We start from the raw sequence: 22,099 nt of genomic DNA on the forward strand, positions 1-22,099 counted from the left end.
AATGAACAATTGTAAGAAAATTTATATTTACACATTAAAAATCTACAACAAATTTTAAATTGAAAACAAATAACATTATACCGCTAAAAAGTTAATAGTGTTTTTAGATACTTTGATGGTGTAGTAAATGAACAATTAACTCTTTGGTATATCACTCTCGTTACAGTGTAACACGAGTTGCAATAGTTGTTCAACTTAATATAGACGATGTATAAGAAATTAAGGCATAAATACTTTAGCCTACAATAACTGTAAAAAACTTAAAAAATAAAATATGTCTTAAAATTATAAAAATATACCAAGACAAACATATTTCAGTAAATAACAGATTAGTACCGGTATCTAAGTAAATGTACAACTGGCCAAAGTACAAAACAGAAAGACAATACAAAAAGTAGGAGTATTACAAAAAAAAGGTGGCCTATCCTTATAAAAAATATTTTTAAGTTTCTCATTCTTAAAATATATATATTAACACTAAATAAACTAAGGGTTAAGGTTACATTTGACATTAAAAACTTTATAAAAAGATAAACTATAGGCCTACACTTGTATGAAATATAAAAGTATAACAGAAATAAAAGCTTATAGGAAATCAAAAAGTATATACAGAACAAGCATTATAATGCTTTGCCACACAATAAATTACTGAAAAGTTACCAGCAAAGTATATAAAGCAGGCTTTCTATATACAATGATTTGGCATTCTACCCATTGCCTCTTAGGCAAAGTTAAAATGGAGGAACAATGACACATTGGGCTTTAAATAAATGATTTTGGCTACTGAACCAGCTGACTTGTAGGGTTAACAAAGCTACAAAAGATTATCTCACTCCATTCTACACTCATCCTTCACTCATATTTGGGTTAAAATACGCACCTAGGTGGTGTCCCCATCACAATTAACTAGGCATTGTGCATAATGCCTAGGCATTCTATAAAATACCCACATGTGTGTCAGAAAAAATATAAAATACAGATATTCGTAAAAAACCTATTTTCTTTACATATTTAAATATTTTATTTATGGTTAGTTTATTTTAGATCAGATAATGTTATAGACTAACCAACCACTCTCATCCCATTGTAAATTTTGAAGCTTGTTTATTGTGTCTAGATTATGTCCGGTGATACTGATTGCTAGGTGTCAACAAAATTTTGTTTCAATTATTTTAAAGTTAACTTCATTGTTTGCTTGGTTATACAGTGTGTAAATTAAGTATTGAAACAAATCTGTATTTTTAAAACCGAAATATATAGAAATATTCTGTTTGTGGCAATAACTGTTAACAAAGGTTCCGCAATTGTTTACATCACAAATATTTTTAACCCCCCTATCAGGGTAGGGGGGAGGGGTGACTTATTTTTTTCAAATAGCAACCCCTATTGAGTGACCTCTCATTTTGAAGGGTTTGTCAAAAGAAACACAATGACGCAAATCCGAGGTGAATATTAGTTGTAAATAAAACACGACCTCAGCAGTGCACCGGACAGAACTTGCAATAAAATTGGCTTCAGCTGATCCATAAGGATAAGAAATTTACAAAGGGAGTATGTTTTATCTATGATAATGCCTAGAATAATGAAATTGTTTTTATTAGGCTACGTTAGGTTTATATTTCATATTAGATTCAGTTAGTTAATGCCTAACATGGAAACAAAAGTCTTTGCCTGCAGTGCCAACGAGCATTCTGATGACCATGCTTTATTTCATGCTTTGCTTGATTCATTGTTGCCATTTTATAGAATACCTGGTTGTATACTTTGCTGTAACTTATTTTAAATATGCGATTTACAGATCTTGAATAACAATTTATGTACAGTCTAAGGGATAAATTTAATTAATTATTTTATTACCAGTTCCAGTAGTTTCCAAATAAATATTATACTACATGAAATTGTAACAATGAACAAACATGGAAAAAAGTAATTAAAGACTAAATCACCTCATAAAAACACTCATCGATAGACAAAATACTTATATACATACTTACACTATGTACATGATATATTAAGTTGGGATAATAATTTCAAAGGTAATTGTTCAAGGAATCATTTGTGGCGAAATCACAAATGTATGGAAGACAGACAGACATAATTAAATAGAATTTTATACATAAATAGACAACAGTGGAAAATCATGCAGTTTACAAAATGATGGTATATCATTTTCAATGGTGAATATCTATAAGTATTGTCAAATATACCAATGCCTAGAGGCTAGCACTAATTAAGAGCACCATACCATGTGAATACACTAGGTTATGTTGTTTAAGAATTTTTCATTTGACATGTGAATGAAAGGGAATTTACACTTGTGTACAAAGCCCAGTGTAAAATAAACATTGGATCTATAAATTCAGGTTTGCTACTAGGAGCAATAAATTTCCATTTTATTATAATTGTGTGTCTCGTTGACCAATATGCGTTGATTGTTTGTCCTTTGAATTTAGAAGTGTTCAAAAAGTCTGTGTGTAAAGGTGAAACACACATTTTCAGAGTAAAAACTCCTGTTGCGAGATATGGTTGAGCTAATTAGCAAACTTATTAAATAGATGTAAACCTAGACATTTGATCTAAATTTCATTATATTCAGAGAATTGTTACGAAGTTTATCGAGCTTAAGAACATAATTTATGGTAGATAAACAGCTTATAATATTATATATATACATACACATATTTAACAATTTGAACAAGTCAAGTTTTGGCTTCTGGGAACAAAGAAACAGAATAGGAACCCAGATAAGCTACTTTTAAGTCTTAGACCTAGATCTACTAAGTCTTTAATGAAAAACAATGTACCAGCCATTTTCCTAAGAAAATTCGCTAAAAGGCAACCTTAAAGAATTCAGTTACATTGAATTTCCATTACCTAAAACCATTCTAAAACTTAAATAAATCTTGATACACTTATGAAACAAATAAAAAAGTAGGATCCATGTGATTAATTCACTATCACATTAGATATCAATATATTTGAAAATTAGGTTTTTATATGGGTAGATTTGTCAAACCTAACTATCATTGTCGAATTGGTTCTTAGAAATATCCTATTATTTGTTTTTTATCGTTTAAATTACACAAGACACACTTCTGATCCTTTGTCAAAGCTTCAAGCTTTCTACATTTTTTACTATGGATTTCAGAATCACCGACTGTTTTTGTCTTCTTCTCTGAGCCTGGAGAATATCTTTGCAAGAATGCCATCACAGTCCTTCCATTCTTTTCCATGTTGGACAATAAAAGCAAACAGAAATAGTGAGTCATGTTTTTGTGCTTATACTCACAAAATGTTCTCACAAATTTGGTATCCTTTAATGAAAACATAACAACTTGAACAATATTAGACTATCCCTATACATAATAACCACATTAACATGAGGTGACTTTGCGTCTCAGCAGCTGAATTTGTTCTCCTTGGGACGTTTTTAGACGTCCTCAGAGGTTAAATCCTCTACCCTGTAATGAATCCTCTACCCAACATAATAACTTAAATTTACTGTAGTATTTGATGTGACATAACATATGCTATAAATTACAATAAGCTTTTCTTTTAGTTTCACTTTGTTAAAAGTTTGTGCATTCGACAGAAATCAGTAATTTAATTCAGCCTACTCTGTGGCTCAATTAACTACTGTTCATTCATATTTAAAAAACTGGCTAGTTTAACATGGGAAAGGGATAACTAGTTCATCAATAGTGAAAGGAATACAAAGGATGTAGATATTTTCTCACCCATGTTAAGGTACAGATCCTGAATCCTTGTGAAAACTTGTTCCATCACTTCTTCACACTAAAATTTGAACCTCTTCTACTCCAGGAAAATGTGAGTGGTTCTATTAGGTATCCACAGGCTGCACTGCATGGTACCTTTCTGTTGGTTCCTTTAAGTTTCAGCTTTTTAATTAACTTTGGTTCTCTAGCCAGGATCACATATTAAAAGCCCAATGATCGAGGACAGCTGGGTCCTAGATTGACTTTTCTCAGTACCGATGCAACCTTATGACTACTGCACAATCACTAATATGATCGTGACCTAAAATCAACACATCACAGTTACACGGCAGGCACTCGTATTGAGGTCATGAGTCTCCGCAGCCTCGTCGGCTTCTTGCGCCTCGGCCGAGTCCTACATCGCAAGAAGCGATACACGATGCACAACACTGCTACTAGGAGCGCTACCAGTAGCAACGTAGGGACTGTGTAGAGCTCGTCCTCACTGAGGTACTCTGGCATATCTATGTCCTCTCTGCGCCACCCCCCTCCACCCGCCCCGCCCAGGTCCCACAGCGGCAATTCTGCGTCTAGAGACAACGACAGCAGCTTCTGCGACTTGTACAGGTTCCTGTTTAAACATATTTAGATCAATTCTTTGTTGTCATTGAATTTATTGTCAACTCGTTGAATTTTAGTTTTACATAAAATTAATTGTTTTTTGGAAGGTCCATGCTGTCACCTTGATTTGAAAAATATACAAAAGCTGTCCATAATTAATTGCCTAATCAATTGCAACAAAATGACTGGTTAATTAAGTGATGATTGTTAAAAATAACCTGATAAAAGAGCATTTTTACCAGGTAACCCGGATAAAAAAGAAGCTCACTTGAAAGATGGCCGGTTACAAAGTGTAGCTTCTACTTTACACCAAAGATACTAAATCAGAATTTGACATACACTACAAATATATGCTTAATTAAATTCAGTGAAGAGGTTAAATTCAAGCCAACACCGTAAAAGCTTGCTCGGTGACTCGTAAGCGAGTTAATAAGCTAAATAAAAAAGTTTTATGTAATCAATAAACATTGATGCTTTGTAATGCCTAAACTGATTCATTTAGATTCCCAATAGTCGATGAGTACATAAGTTATTAAGGCTTCATGTCAATTTCTCCTAGCTTATAGATTAAGTTTATTAATTTATTATTATTTTTGGTAATTCTATACCCTTTGGTTCTATAAGTAGCATATCATATTAGCTCGAATAAAGTGTTTTTAACTGTATTGTTACATTGTTACACAAGAAAAATAACCTAATCGAAACATAGAAGTTTTAATAGACAATTTTGCATACAAAGATTGTATTTTTGGTTAGCAACAGCTGTGGTGAATGACTTACGTGGGTGCAGATTTGTTGAGGGGGATGGGAGGGGCCCACACTATATGTGGACAAGCTGGCAATGGTCTGACTTGTGGGTTACCTAGGTGATTCTCCAGTACCTTGGAGTACCTACAACAGTACATTAATATCAGAAGGTTACACTGAAAATATACAATCAAAAACCTAAATTAACACTTTAATTTAAGTTTTAATTTTTCATAATGTTTTCATGAGGCCCAATGTTTTGAGAATAAAGCATAAAAACAATGTTCGAGTAAGCTATAAACTAACCTAACCCAAAATAAACTAAAGTGGCGGCCCTCTTCTGAAAAGGACCTGGTCTCAGAAACAGCAAGATTCGAGGTCATCGCCAGTGGCATCATCAACATCTGTGATGATTTTTCACAATCCCAGCAAAATCCATGATCAATTCTCACAATCACATGCATGATCAACTATCACAATCACGGCAACATAGGAGATAATTCTTTGCAATAGTGATTATCCTACCTAACACAACAATGTGAAAAACATACAGCAGTTAAATGCAGATTTTATAAGTCATTATTCAAAATCTATAATTTCCCAGTCCCATACAAAATTTACATACAATCCACAGCTTTACCGAATTCCAGATCGACTGGCCACTGTAGAGATTGTTCCTACATTAGAATCGTCAGTTAGGCAAGCACTGTAACACAGGGCTATATGACAACCATACCTGTAGAGGTTGTTCCCCTTCATCCGCTGCGGAAGATCAGTGATAATTCTAGGAGTTTCTACTTTGTTCCTTGTGAAAACCGAGGGCAAGTGACCCGTGGACGTATACTCCAGAATTGCGTCCAACATCCAGAAACAGTCTGAAAATCATGAATTAACAATTATTTTATGCGAATGGAGATCTGGATGGAAGAACACCTTCTGGATGGGGAAATAAGACAAGAAGTTGTCAAAAGCATACGAATAAAGAGAGGTGTTACAAAAAAAACATTTAAAAAAATACCTGCTTATTTGGGTTAGGATGGGTCGAAATGACGAATCGTAATGAAGGATTTGGAAATGTTATGCGACTAGGCTGTAAGGTTAGTAAAACAATAGCTTGTGCTGACGTACAGAAAGCTATTGCTTTAGGTTGTTTTACTCGGTTTGGAAAACACATTGCAAGGTACATGGTGTGGTGTGTTGGAAAAGGTGGACCCATACATTTCAATTTTTTAATTTGGGTTTTTATATTGTTTCCTGAATTAGAGTTGTGTTTCTAATTACTCATCAACATTCATTATTGATACTTGAACTTTTTTTCAAATTATATGAAGCATAGAATCATTTTTTCGTGTAAAAATTACCATCAGAGTAAGAATAAATACCAGTTACTACAGGGCATATTCAGACATTAGAATATGCCTTTAATGTAAAAACATGTAATTATTACTATGCTGACCTTTTGTGAGATGGCTGTTATCCAGACAGTTGGAGTCCCCATAGACAACTATCCTGCCACTCTTCTCCTGAGCATGACTCTGCAGGAACCCAAGTATTGGAACTGTCTCCTTCTCTGAGTTAGCTGTCTCTTCCTTAGATACCATCTCAGCACCTACAACAGTCAATCATGTTGGTAGTAGGATTGGTTTTTAACTAGAATTGATATTGACTGCCCCTTGACTTCTGAAGGATTGAGGAGGTCACTCAGCCTGTATTTAAGTTGGGGTTTTGATGGCCAGTCTATTGGATACATTTCTTTCAAAAAGTCAATTGAAATCCGCATTGAAGTTTTTTTTTTGCAAATCCTTTTGTTAATTTAGCCTTGTTAACTCACCCTGGTCATTGAGAGGCACGGCCACTAGCGTCCCACTAGCCGGGAACTGAGCGATGCTTGTCCCGGAGGCGAAGTATCCAGAGTGTTCGCCCAGTGTGTAGTCGCCTTCGAACACTCGGTCACTGAGCGCAACGCCCCATGAGCCCAGCAAGTCGTTGAGTGCAGGGACGTTAGCACCTCCAGTGTCGGGCATCCACCATTGTCTATTATCGTTTCATAAATAGGGTTAATGACTTTTTATGGTATGATATGATAAATGTTGAGTCATTTCATTTTTATGTATAGCCTACAAACAATAGACCCTCTAAAACCAGTCAGAACTATTTTCTTTAGGAACATTTGTGGATGGAATTATAAAGAAAGATGAATGTTAGTTTAGTCTTTCTTTTTATTTTTCTAACATTTTTATCCTAATTCAAAAAAGTTCAAGAGAAAAACTATTTTCAGGCTTTTATTTATAGCTTGGATTATAAATAAAAGCAGTCATTTCGTAATTTGTTCTAATGTTAAAGCAGAAGCCAGTTTTATAATAAAAATGGATGTCACTGTATTGAACTGCCGATGGAGTAAGCTGATGCAACTAAACATAAACAACTCAGAGATAAAATAGAACCATGAAAGTAGCACTATTTATGAGTGGGACAACCCATTATGTTTTATTTGATCAAAAATGCACTACAGCTGGTACATATTGGGTTGTCTAATTCAACATCCAAAAGTCAAGAAAAGCAACAGAGTCCCCAAAATCACATAAAAAATGCACAACACATCACTAACTTCAATTTTTAAACCCACCTTGTGTTTTCATCGAAGAACTTAACCTTCTTCATGACGGTGATGTTGTACCAGTCGGCGAACACTATCAGTGACAATCCTGCATCTACATCTCGCTTCAACTTCCCTACTTCCTCAGGGAAGAATTCCTCTTCCGGGTCAACAATCAGAAGAGCACCATATTGGGACGCGTCGAAACACGTCAGCGTGGTCCCAAGGACCTCGATGTAGTAGCCACTGTTGCGAACGTGTTGGTACATGTCCTGAGAGGGATCAAAACCATCATGGTCAAAGACTATTGAACACGTTTATCTCCACAAGTCAAAAAGTGTTTAAAATTTAGAATCATAATAATCTAGCAAAATACCAATGAGATTTTGGTACCTCAACTCCTCTAATTTTATTGTAACTATCTCAAGCCGTCAAGTATTTAGATGATATGAAACTATATAAACCTTATCCAGCCTCATCAAAGTTATATAATTTAAAATAAGTGGGGCCAAAATTACAAAAAAGCATTTTTTTCTATTTATAATGGTTTAAATACCTGCATTCAGTAATCCGTTATGCTGCTTGTGGCAACTATAGTTTCGGTTCACAGGGAACCATCTTCAGGCCGTACAAGGCGTCGTTATTCACTTCCATATATGAAGGTCGTCATAAGTACATAGAACACGAACACACGAAAACACACATTGACACGAACATTTAACATTAAAAATACCGAGTACTCGGGAACACGAGACAGGTGACGCAACCGGGTGGAAGTTGTAGCTCGAACTGGTGGTCAGTGGTCTAACGGTATGACGTCAGCCATTGTCTCCTTATCACTGCCGGCTCGCATTCATTCCTTCTCTCCTCCTCCCCCATCCAGTATTTTGATTGCGGTGTTATAAATTACTTATAAATTACGTGTTAAATACTGGATGGGGGAGGAGGAGAGAAGGAATGAATGCGAGCCGGCAGTGATAAGGAGACAATGGCTGACGTCATACCGTTAGACCACTGACCACCAGTTCGAGCTACAACTTCCACCCGGTCGCGTCACCTGTCTCGTGTTCCCGAGTACTCGGTATTTTTAATGTTAAATGTTCGTGTCAATGTGTGTTTTCGTGTGTTCGTGTTCTATGTACTTATGACGACCTTCATATATGGAAGTGAATAACGACGCCTTGTACGGCCTGAAGATGGTTCCCTGTGAACCGAAACTATAGTTGCCACAAGCAGCATAACGGATTACTGAATGCAGGTATTTAAACCATTATAAATATTCAAACGTAATCCGGAGGCTAACAAGTCTTAAAAATTATTTTCTAGTCTAGACTTTTGCGTCAACCTAGTCGTGTTGCTCTACATAATTGTCCTTTTGTTTTTCATGTATGTATCTTGTTCGTTCATGTGTCAAAATCTCCTTGCGCCCTTCAAATGAAGCAATACAGTTGACTCATTGTAGGCCTGATGATGGTTCTATATATTAAGAATAGCCAAAACTAGTTGCCAACCAGAACCAGGCAACAAAGGATTACTTAATGCAAGTATTTAAACTGTTTTACAAAGAAAAAATAATGTTAACTTTTGCTATCCATTTAGAGTGAAAATGAAACCATGATCCTGCTGACTCACCTTAAAATTTGTATGAATGTGATCCCCATTCCAATCCAAGGGATCGTTTTTCATTCTCAGATTATCCCTGGGGAAGTATCCTGGAGGATAACGCAGGTTGTGGTATTGATCCCATAAGATTCTTTTTCTGGAATAAAATCATTAATACGTTTCAAAACTGCTTATTTGTCAACTTCAACCAAATAGGTAACATTCTTAAATGGTTTAGATCATATTTGGCAAACCGTAAACAAAGAACTCTCATCATAAAAAAGGGAATAAAGTACTATTCAGACTGGATAAATATAGAATGTGGAATTCCTCAAGGCTCAATTCTGGGGCCTTTATTATTCATCATCTATATCAATGACTTGCCCCAAAAAATTCTTTCAGAATTAATACTTTTTGCAGATGATACCACTGCTTTTGTGAAAGGCAACTCAATGTCGGAAGTGCAAATTTCAGTTAACAAAACTTTGGAAGATCTCCGTGAATGGTTTACAGCTAATGGCCTGGCACTAAACAGTGATAAAACAAACGTCTTATTTTTTCAAAAGTCAAACATGACAGATATTTCACAACAAAAATTTCTCGGAGTGATCATTGACCAAAAACTAAATTGGAAGGAACATATTGATTATTTGTTAAAAAAATTAAGATCATTCTTTTTTGCTTTTTCAGTTCTTTCTCAGTGTGCATCAAAAAATGTTATCAGAATAGTTTATTTTTCCCATGTAGAATCGATTTTGAGGTATGGCATTACCTTATGGGGAAATTCAAAAAATAGTAAAAAGATATTTTCAATGCAAAAAAGATTCATTAGAAATATGGCAAACGCTAAATTTAGGGCTTCCTGTAAAAAACATTTCAAAAATCAGTCCATATTAACTTTCCCAAGCCTGTTCATTTATGAAAGCCTTAATTATGTCCATGAAAATAAAAAAGATTTTGAAAAGTTCTTAATAAAAAATAAATACAACACTAGGAACAAGAACCTTTACAGTTACCCAATCCATCGGACAACAAAATTTGAAAAATGTCCTTTTTATACAGGCCTGAAGCTGTACAACCATTTGCCGAATAAATTTAAACAATTGGCAGTAAATGTTTTTAAAGTTAAAATTAAAGAAATTCTACTGGATAAGGTTTATTATTCCATCTCAGACTTTTTAGCAGACACCTCCTTGGGTTAGTCATTGTACATTTTTATTGTTATTGTAATCTTCTATGTTTTATGTAAAATGTTTTTTCCATTGTATTTTATTATTAAGATTTATGTAATTGACAAGACACCAGTTACTGCTATAAGCACCCAATGTAACGTTATTTGTGTCAATAAATTGATTTGATTTGATTTGATTTGATTTAGGTTAAGAACAGAACTTTGATTCGGTAGCATTCACTCTGTTAAAAATAAGCTTTGATAAATTATTTTGAAATGTTCATAGTTGTAATCTAAAATTACAAGAGTATTAGGCCTAGTTAAAAGATAGTGCCAAACAACCTAAGAGCATTTGAGTAGGCTATTACTTTTTTTTAACTTGCAACTGCAGGTTTCACTTCAGTAATTTTTTACGGAAAATTTAGCCTATTGCTATTGATTATCCTGGATGTAATTCTGTAAACATGATCAGTTCATACAGTTTACAACAAATTCAACTACTATTACTACAGAAGCAACAATAAGAGCAACACGTCCATCCACCTCTACACCATGATCTTATAGAAATAATTAGTTTAGTTCAAGGAAAGGCTCTAGGAGGATTTTGATTTGTAGAATGAAGAGGGTAGCAGCTAGTTTACCTTGAAGAAGTACAGGCCATAGAACATGCAGAAGAGACACTGAACAATATATCACAGCAATATTCCGTCCCAGTGTTTTCTATAGCCTACCTGTACTTCTTCAAGGTAAGCTAGCTGCTATCCTCCTTATTCTATAAAGATATAGAAATAACTAGTTAGATCTGGTGCCGGTCTGTGGCAAAGCTTGGGAGAGGCCTACTTACGAGTAAATAAATAAATAGTGCATTGCTCTTGTGGAGGTTTATGGGAAGAGTAGATTCTTTTATCCAGAAATGTATTTTAGTACTCATAAGATAAAAAAATCTTTTCAAATATAAGTTTGATTTAATTTACGAATACTATGCGAGGTTCTACTCACTGCCTGGGAGGGGTCGGGATGATGTTTGCTCTCACAGCCAGTTTGATGGTAGAAGTTCTCGGCTGAGTTTCTCCTTCTTCTGGTGGAGACTCCACAGTCAGCTGTATGTGGCCTTGCGCCGTCCCTGAACAACAACCATTAGATCAACTGTTAACATGCATAATTGTTGGTATTATTAAGTTCTTAACACGTTCAGTGCGGCATACCTTCAAACAGGAGCTCGCCAATGGCGGCGAGGCCCGACGAAGCCCCAGCGCGAAACGGAATCGGTGAATACAATTGGCATTCAAATATTTCAGTCTGACGAATAAAAAAAGAGCAGTGGTGATTGTGCTGCGTTACCCCGAGAGTGGACGTAGTTCACTGAAACACCCAAGCAGCACTGCCTGGATCCATAGCCAGTGTCTTTGTAATGTGGCTTCAATTGAGAAAATCCCCGGAACCGGGACAAAAGCATTGCCAGACGGGATTTTACGGGAAACTTTAGTACAAACCTACACCAGAATAAACCTCGCATTCTAAGATCCAGGCTGTCAACAATTATAACGTTCCCCCGAGCAATGGCTGAGCTCACATTGAAGCAAGGTTGTTGGCATTGGAGAAGGACATATTTCCCGCCCCTCACCAGTGGTGCCGGTACCGCAGGGCGAGAATTCCCGCCCCTTGTACTGAACGTGTTAAACATGACTGAAAGACTAACAAATCAAGTTCTCGTACAAAGTAAATGCCCTCATAGACAACAGTTCATTGTTTAACTTGTGCATTTTGAGCACTCTGAGAAGCATTTACCGCTTTTCTGAATCGCAGACGAATGCAAAATAGTTTCCTTTACTTTGAAATGGTGACCATACGAATGTAGGTATTTTAAGCCAAGTATGAATGAAGATGAGTGGCTTGAGTGCAGCAAAGTTACTTTATGAATGAATTGCACATTAAAGTTGTCCTACAAATTACCACTAAACATATTTTTATATAGGCCTAGTATTTTTGGTATTTATTGATTGGACACTAAAAAAGCTGCATTAACTTGTTTGGTGTTTTACTATATTATCACTTTCACAATTATCATCGTTTGATATCCGCTGAAACCTAGCTTAATCTCTATTAACACATCTCACCTGTCCAACCGGCCGCTTCTTTACCAACGCCCAAACTGACTCCGAGCCAACCCGACCACGGCCACAAAACCTCCGAGTACGTCAGAGATACCTGCAAACACCAACACATACAAACATTTACGATGAAAAGTGGAATGTACTTGAATTGAAAACTAGTACATCAATAAGATTAGTAACACAATCGTAGCAATTGCATAAATTAGGTTCTGATGATTGTTTAACACAAGATACAAAATTAATTGTTTAACCATATACATGTACATTCACTGTATATCTGTGAATTAAGAATGATTTAATTGGATTAAGATCTAAAACGAGGTGTTCCATCGGATGTTTTTACCTCAAGAAAGTGGCCGTACTGAGGAGTGTAGGGGTACCACTGTGGTTTGCCGACCACACGGCCTGACACTCCAAGCCCGTTGAGGATAGTGACGTTGACGATGGTCGGCATAGCAGTGTGATACAACGGCTGCGTGCAGTAGGGCCACATGTACTGGCACTCACCCAGGTCTATGTAGCTGTCAAATACAGATAAAAAATAAGGTTGTAGCTGTATATATAACTGTAAATAGATTGCAGAAAATAATTTTTTATTTTCATTTTTTTTTTGTGATTATGGTTAATCTGCAACATGGCAGATCCACTTGTGGATAGTCGGGTGCGGTGTGGTTAAATATAGTAGAGGAAAATTGAGGGTTTTGATAAAAAGAGGTTTATTTTATAAAAGAGAAAATGAATGCATGTTCTTTTGGTGATTCGCGATGAATTAATGCAACAATAGAGATTTATATATGGTCATATGACGGTACAGCTATAGACTTTTATGAACAAAGACATTTAAAATTATATAAAAAAAAAACACAAAGACAACTTGACTAAACATCACGAGTGTACTGTACAAGGTGTGGTTTTTTCATTGAGATCATCCAGCTTCGGCTAGGCTTCCTGTACCGGTACTAATAATTTTGGTATGCTTTAGATACTTCTATCATCTGAGGACAGGATTAGATTCTGGGACGGGTGGCGTCGTCCTGTAATCCAGCTACTTGGAGGTCACGGATTGTGGATATTTATAGGATTGTGGATGGGATACTCCCTGGTGTGGATTAACGTCCGCACTAGTGAGTACTACTACTATCCGCAGTACTATCCTGATAATTAGACCAATTCGTATATACCAAGGAAAAATGTGGTTCGGATTCCACTATAAACTGTAGGTCTCTTAGTTGCCATTAGCTGTTTGGGCTATTAATTAACAGCTGTGTCTAAGGAATGTCGGCCTTAGTCACTAACAAGACTACAAGATCGCACCACTCATCCTACACTCATCTCCATTCATACTTGGCTTAAAATACCTACATAGTATGGTCGCCATTTCATAAGAAAGTATAAAGTATAAAAGTATAAAGTATAAGATACTAAAGCATTTTGAAAAATGTGTTCTTTACTAATCATGATGAAGAATATCCACAATAAGCCCTATTCAGTAATTATATCAATAAAGAACTACCTATTTGATTTATATTCATATTCTACAATGTTTTCCCTTTCCCTCTACACATACCTGGGACTAAAACTAGCCTGTGGCTTGTAGCTGTTGAGCACCTGATACGCCTTGAGCAAGTCCAGCTTGCCATGACCTTGCTCAAACATGTTGACACCTGGCAGACGCCTCGCGGAGGCCATCAGCGCCTGCTTCATACTGGCTGGGTTGATTACATTGCCTCTGTGTAACACCCCGCTGCAACAACACAACACTAGAGCACCTGTTAATTTTATAATCAATGGCCTCATTGAGAATAATGAGAATTAATAAAGATCTCAACATTTCAACTTTCAAACCCAAACAACTCTTGTAGTTTTTTAAGTTATCAACTAAAAAAAAGTTTTCCCGCATCATAAAACACATGTTGTTTGTTTGCAGTGTCGTTCCTGTATTTTTAAACAATGTAACACAATATGTTGAAGAACTATGTTTCACAAAGTATTGGCCGGATGGTTTGATAATGCACCAAGGACAAACCTTCAGATATATATTTTATTTTATGTTTATATAACATTTATGGATTCACCAAACTAAAGAGGAAAACTTGAATATCTAAGTTACAGCTACATTACATTATGCCTACCTGGCCAGTAATGTGACAGCACCTGCTACGACAGGACTAGCCACACTAGTTCCAGATAAAGTCTTACACCCAGCTTTGATACTTGACCCTCTCACTCCCGACCCGTAAGTCACAATATCTGGCTTCACTCGACCATAACTGCAAAACAAGTAAACAATGGTTATTTCTACACAATCATGGATTCACAAACAAGTTTAAACTGATTTCAGTCCTAATTTCAATGATAACAGTTTAAACACTTGTTTAACACATTTGTTTAACTGTTAAACAATTATTCACACCACAAAGTTTTTATTTTATTCCAAGAAAAACAGCTACTTTTGTACCAGGTTTCCAGCTGTAATATACATTGGTTAAAACTTACCCTTGAGGCAATTCCCAAGTTGTCATCCCTCTTGAAGAGAATTTTGCAATTTGATCTTCAAAGTTTATTCCTCCCACTCCAATAACATCCATTTGATCAGCAGGATTGTTTAAAGTTCTGAAACAAAAAAAAAACAATTAGAGGAGACAAAACAAATTAAGTTGAAATATTTTCATTTCATTTACCGTATAGCTTTGAAAATGTGCCAATAAAAAAAACCAATGGAAAAATTTTGCTTCAAAATTTTGTGATTGCGGTATCCAAATGTGGTCGAGTTTTTCTATTTAATGGCAAACAATACTGGAATCAAAAGATAATATCAATTTACAGTCAGTATTAGCTGAAATTTATATAAATTCAATTACCTGAATTGTATTAAAAGCTGGTAATTTGCTAAAAATTAATGTTAACTTAGTGAAAACCGATATCAAAAAGGTTCACTCACCCGTAAAGAGGTCCATCATTGCCTATTGCAGACACCATTATCACCCTGTTAGCAGTCAGCTCCCACACTTTGTCTACAAACGGATGATCCATGAAGTCCGGCCCACCAATGCTCAGATTCAGAACTCCAATACGCTTTAGGATCGCGTAGTTGAAGGCATCCAGGAACCAAGATGTGTACGACACCTGGGGAATGGTTTCATTCATGAATATGTTTTTTTTTAAGGATTTTGAAAAATTTGATGTAATTTTAAAAGGGAATAAATCTGAAAATGTTAAGGAAATATTTTAGTGAAACCCCAACAAGGCAATTGGAAATTCGGTTAGTCTGAGAGGGTTTGCTATGGCAGAGGTAGGCTATTCTATGTTATCTGTAATGATAGCTTCAAAGTGAAAAATATGTTGGTTTCATTAACAGACGAACATAAAGCCTTGAATAGGTTTGACAACGGAGATACTTTTTAGTTTTATGTGCATTTTTATCAGATTCTGTGTTACTCACCCTTACAGCTTATCCAACCTTGCTTCGGCCAATCTTAGGTCAGATAATTGAGACACTACTCTACTATTGCTTAATAATTTGTTAGTGATGAAGAAAAGCGAACCTGATTATTGGTGAAGACACGGAAAACATGGAGCTCTGAGTCGGGAGCAAATCCAAGACATTCCTTGGTTGAAGCGATCACTCCTGCCACAAACGTTCCGTGACCGAGTCCGTCCTCCAGAGATTTCTCATTGGTCCAGTCTGTTCTCTCGGCAATGCGCTTGAAGTGGGGATGGGTCTTCGACAACCCAGTGTCAAATACGGCTACTTTCACACCGGCACCTGGGAAAGGGTTGATTAGAGTGGATTTATACATGGATGACACTCCAAGATTCATATTTTTATGTATACTTTAGAGATGAGTAAAGGAAAAGGGCTGAATGAATTAAATGACAGCTATGTCATGACATGTGTGTAGACTTAGAATAGCTGGTGATTAACCAGGACCAATTTTTAAAAGCCAATGATCAAAGACAACATCAGTCCAGTTATAAACTATCAAAAATTACTGATGGAACAATTTTGGTGGTTGGTAAGAAAGTAGATGGTTAATTACAGGGTGAGGCAGTGAAACAGCACGATTTCGTCACCAGCTGACAATGAATAACGAGGAATGACGAGGGGCTATTAGAGTACGGGGGCAATGACCTAAGGCGTCTAGACAAGTGGAAATTTCAGTGGCCATGGAGCATTGGGCGCTTGCACAATGTGCGTTTGCTGTATTACAAAAACGTGGATAGTGTGATTTGTGCTCAGCGCACTTTCCGTTGTGAGTTCAGGCTATTGCCACGGGCTCCCATGCCATCAAGGAAAGCTATCCTCCTTTGGGTGAATAACTTTGAAGCCACTGCTAGCACGACAAAGCGCGACAAAACGATTGCAGACATTTTGCAAACGCAAAAAAACTTTAAGGGTGGTTTTCATCCCAAAATTCAATCATGTTTTCAAAACCAAGCACGCTATTTTACTGACACTGTGTTAAATAATTATTGTTTTTAAGGTGAAACATTAATTTCCACTCGTGTACTTTTAATATTTATGTTAAACAACTATCCTTTTTTCTAAATGAATTGTTTGTGATTTTTCAAAACCGTGCCGTTTCACTGCCTCACCCTGTATTATAACCAACTAACTGAGTGTACCTGAGTGAGGTTGATTTTAACCCATATGCCATTTATCAATAAGTCACGATGAACAAGTGAAAAAATTAGATGGTAGATGCAGTGGCGGTTCCATGTGGGGGGAGCTATAGGATATAGGACCAAAGGCTCGTTGCACACACACCGATTTTGGACGACCGGTTTTTTACCGGTCGGTGCCGGGGATGTGCCGGCGACGCAGTGGCACACGTAACTAAATACAAGCTTGCACACGCACCGATTGTTTACCGATCGTATCGGCAGTTCTCGCTACACCATTCTCCATTTAAGGCAACTGCTATTCTGATATTTTTAATTATTTTTGGTAGTGCGTGTTTATAACTTTTTAAATGGGTGACTTTATAGATAAGGATGCTATTGACATTCTGAAATAGTTGAAAATATTACTAAGTGTGTGGAATGTTCCCGTTTTTTCTTTGCTTTAAATAATTGGATGAATCCAGAATATACGTTTAATCCTACGGCGCTTTAATATGTCCAGACAATAACCACGTGGCAACAACTCTTTTAGGATTTAAGTATTCAATAATCCCGTCTGGTCCTTTACACAAAAACAAAGACTGGTCGTTTCGCCGATAAAAATCCGGTATGTGTGCAAGCACCATGAACCGAAGAAATATCGACCGACTTATTACCGACCGTCCAAAATCGGTGTGTGTACAAATAGCCAAAGCCTCCACCCTCCCCATTGGACCCTGGAAATATAAATCTAAACATACATTTTGTCATAAAAACATAACGGAGGTTTTTGGACACAGTTCTGGACCTTAAAATGGCTTTAAAAAGTCAAGAACCGCCACTGGGTTAGGTGGACCAGGGATTGAAGGGTTATCATCAGGCCAGGTAAAAATGTTTCCAACGGCGTTAAGAAACTCACCAAAGTAAGCAGGCCTAAGATTTCTTTTTTAAATTATCATTTTTGTACTATTACAGAGGCACTAAGAGTAGCTACAGTCATAATTTTAATTCTATAAGTGTAATCTCTACTCAATCACAAATTCCTATTTATTAGTGATGTTCTGGTGGGTTAGTAAACTCGAACTGACCGTCAAACTTCACCACAAAAAACAATGCAACAGGTCTGACAGAGGATAGTTTAACTGACCTGTGATACCCATTCCCCAAAGAGCGTCGGCTTGTAATATGGAGGTAATCTGCCGGGGAATGGCTCGCAGCAGGCGACGGCTTGTGTGGCGGCCCGTCGAATGCCAAAACTGGTTTTTCTAAACACAAACACATTTTTTATTCAAGTTTTCTGGATTCACAGTAACACTTGGTTGGCTTTACAAGTTGATATTGTTACAGCAGACTACTTACTGTCAAATCTGTTTGTTTTAGCAATCATATGATCGGGATGGCAACCAGGATGTGACTTACACAATTATACAAACGTATTGTCTATAACCAGTTAAACAAACAAGTCACAGCCTGTGCAGTGCATCTTGCGCTGTTCCGTAGGCTTACGCATGGATGTCATTGCTATATAGACAATAGACAATTTCCTTTATTTATTATATGATTTGATTTATATGTTAACTTCGGATGGTTCAAACTAGGCCTAGGCTTATTTATTTTTAGTTTGGGCAAGAGTCCGGTTAGGAGGTGCTCCAACGAGAGAAGTCTACTCCTCTTTAATTAAGAGTTAAAAATAAAACTTAGGCCTATATTAATTTAAACAAATCGTTAGTTTACCTTTTCACAATAACCCAAATGAAAAAGAATAGGCCTAACAGTTATTTTTCTAATTTTAAACAATCCTGTTTTAAGACCACTTTATAAATTAATAGGCTACTACTGATATTCACATCGGAAACCAAGAGATGAGCGACTCACCGAGGCGTTGGAAAGTGTCCGTTGTGGCCAAGTGTTCACCTCGTCATCCGTCATGTTGCCGACAGGGATGTACTGTAGTGTTCTGTGGACGACTCGCTGAGGCGTGACACGACGGATGGAAGGGTGCTCACTGAGAGCGCTCAAGCCATTCACTCCATGTGGTTCTTCCAACTGTGATAGCAAAAGAGATTCGAGATTAAAATTTGAGAGAAACAACCACTCTATGGGGGAAAGTCAGATTGGACAATTCATATTTTTTTATATACTGGAGATTGACCTTTTTCTTCTCCCACTTAAGTCCAATACGCTAACCACTAGACGAGCAGCAAACTACAATAGCAACACTCTTAGTGTTAATTTACTGTTTCACTATTTGATTGGTTGTTAAAATAAATTGTGTAACACATGCAGATTATTTTATTACACCTGTGTAGCTTAGTGTTGTATTATTTTATTATTAATGTTGACACAAGATGACATTTGTAATAGCCTGAAGATGACTCTAGTGTTGATTTGGAACTAATTGCCATAGTACAACATTAAAGATCACATAAATGCAGGTATTTAAACCTATTTATAGAATTTAAATGTGATCAGGAGGCTAAAACTCAATAAAATGATTTGTGAGTTATCTTGAAAACCCCAAGCCGAGACTAGAAAATACTCAACTCAAGTACCGTACTTGCACACTCCTACCAAAATAAATCATGTTACTTTTACCTTTCCTCTTAAATTTAATATCTCCCGTGGCAAAACACGGATACTTCAGCTGGTGATATATATATATATATATATCAAAGTTTAATAACTTAAATAATAAATAATTCAGTAGGCTAAGTTAACTGTAAAAATTATAAGTTAGCCTAAAACTAAAAGAAACCCTAAACTGAATTAGGCCTAAATTTTTGTTTTTAGCAGACACTTAAACTTACTATGACGACATCAAAATCGCTCGGGTAATCGCTTGCAGGATTGTTCCGTTCCACCACTCGCCAGTTGTGGATTTGAGTCCCGTTTAATGCAGCTGCTATGAATTTATTCCGTGCTGAACTTTTGTAGTAACCCTTGAAAGCCACAATGTATTCTGAAAAGTTTAAGTTGCATTAGTAGGGAGCTTGAAATCTGATGATTGGCCGGCTGCACTTTAGTTTACATTCATTCGATTGAAATTTTTTATTAAAACTATCGATATATTGATTATTTTATTTGATTGTATAACTTAATCCATTATTTTATCGATTTTACTTTGTTATTTTTTTATAGCTTACTTAACTTACAGTATTTGTTATTGTTTAAGTTATATAGAAGTATTTTTGACAAAAGTTATGGAGCTTATTGTAAAATGAACTAGGTAGCCTAACTTAAATTACCGTGAAATTTGTCATCATGTTTTAATAAATACCGAAACCGGTTTTGATTGGATTCAAGAAAAAGGTTTGGTTCTAGTTTTGTTTTGTTTAAGTTACTGTAGTTTGAATTTAGGCTATTAAATAATCGTTTATCTTCTGTTCATGACATTTTTATTTGTAAATATAACGTACGGTAGCCTATTAAACATTTAAAACAGGTAACTTAACATAACATAGTAAACATAGAGTATTTATAAACTATATGATCTAAAACAGCTGATAACAACTGATACCTAGCCTACTTCAATAATAAGTTAGCGATATTTACAATCGAATGAAATAATCAATAACTTAATAATATCGATAGTTTTATAAAAAATTTCAATCGGATGAAGGTGGGGCGTAAACTAAAAGTGCAACCGATAGGCCTTGTTAAAATTATAAAGTAAGAAAATTTCAAAGGATAGGGCCTAAGTACCGTAGCCTACGGTAACTTAAAAGCTAAATAAAGATAATCAAAGCGGATGCTTGTAGGCCAACAACAATACCATAATGTGTAAGTTAGTTACAATGTGATGAGGCATTGTGTGCACAAAATTTGCTTATTTCAAAATGGGACTGTGAGTTAGTAACTTAATCAACAAATTTGTTTTTTAAGGTAGGACTTATGGTGGTAATTCATTTTGCTTTATTTTCATGGTAAGTTTTAACCGATAATCAAAATTTCTGCACATCCAAGTCGGCCCAATCCGCAATTAATTTGGATTAGCCTATCACAGTTCCACTGTAAACTGTAAGTTACTTATCATTATCAATCATCATGACGGGTACAGTAGTCATAGACTGACTTATTCACTTGATAACTGAACAGGATGGTAAATAAATATACTCTAACTCAAACTAACTTAAATATGCTATTAACTCTGAAAATAAATTTGTTGGGACTTACCATTACTGACAACTTGACTGGAAAATGATACTTTAACATATTCGGTGGTTGATTCTTTGCACTCTTCAGTTACAGGTGATTGTATTGGTTGTTCTTCACATAAAATTTTGTTTAAATTGCAAATTAATATCACCAAAAAATATGCTTTTAATAAATAAGAATGTTTTAGCTTCATACCGGAGCTACCTAGGGTAAATTAATGCTAGGCCTAGAAAAAATAATTTTGGATTTTGATAGCACACCAAAAACACTTTTACAAATTAAACGCAATAAGAACCAGCCTACCCAAACTAACCATTAACTTACACTTGAAAGCCATTATATGAATTCTAATGGCATTATCTAAGGTTAATTAATCAGCCTAATGACATTCAATATGACCGGTTTACAAAAATAAACATATTATTTTCTCTTGCAAATTGAATCATTTTCATTTTAGGTTAATTCCGTTTGTTTGCCCTTTCTAACCTGAAAATTGATTGTTGTTTATAATATAACCAAAACCCAACAGGCAGAAAGAAAATCTGTATCTACGGTTTTAGTAGTCTATGGGTTAGTGTTAAAGGGAATTTAAATTCTCAATAAATATTTCTGCTTTCATACAATACTATATTTAAATAATCATTATCAATGATTAGGAAGGTCAAATAAAGTTTAGTATATACTTTTGAATGTTTAATGTGCGAAAATACATAAGGACGGAATGCAGATAAGATTTCAATTGCCACTTCAAAACATTATTCATGCAAAGCTCCCG

At 35.8% G+C, this 22,099-nt stretch overlaps 1 protein-coding gene across 1 annotated transcript; it reads right to left on the reverse strand.

Annotated features, from left to right (window-relative positions):
- Positions 1-1,478: 1,478 nt before the first annotated feature.
- Positions 1,479-21,788, reverse strand: LOC128996662 (membrane-bound transcription factor site-1 protease-like). Its single transcript, XM_054422092.1, has 19 exons — positions 21,343-21,788; positions 19,977-20,128; positions 19,045-19,215; positions 18,317-18,434; positions 16,113-16,333; positions 15,509-15,693; positions 15,064-15,180; positions 14,700-14,837; positions 14,135-14,311; positions 12,911-13,088; positions 12,571-12,661; positions 11,453-11,576; positions 9,313-9,439; positions 7,711-7,952; positions 6,916-7,118; positions 6,541-6,693; positions 5,821-5,959; positions 5,118-5,228; positions 1,479-4,347 (listed from the first exon to the last, which is right to left on the reverse strand). Exons 1-19 carry the CDS (start codon positions 21,515-21,517, stop codon positions 4,059-4,061), a joined length of 3,111 nt encoding a protein of 1,036 aa, XP_054278067.1. The 5' UTR covers positions 21,518-21,788; the 3' UTR covers positions 1,479-4,058.
- Between the last annotated feature and the right edge of the window lie 311 nt (positions 21,789-22,099).

Source organism: Macrosteles quadrilineatus, unplaced genomic scaffold (genome assembly GCF_028750875.1).
Source record: "Macrosteles quadrilineatus isolate MER2022 unplaced genomic scaffold, UCM_ALF_1.0 Scaffold_6__1_contigs__length_79288215, whole genome shotgun sequence".
Classification (NCBI taxonomy): domain Eukaryota; kingdom Metazoa; phylum Arthropoda; class Insecta; order Hemiptera; family Cicadellidae; genus Macrosteles; species Macrosteles quadrilineatus.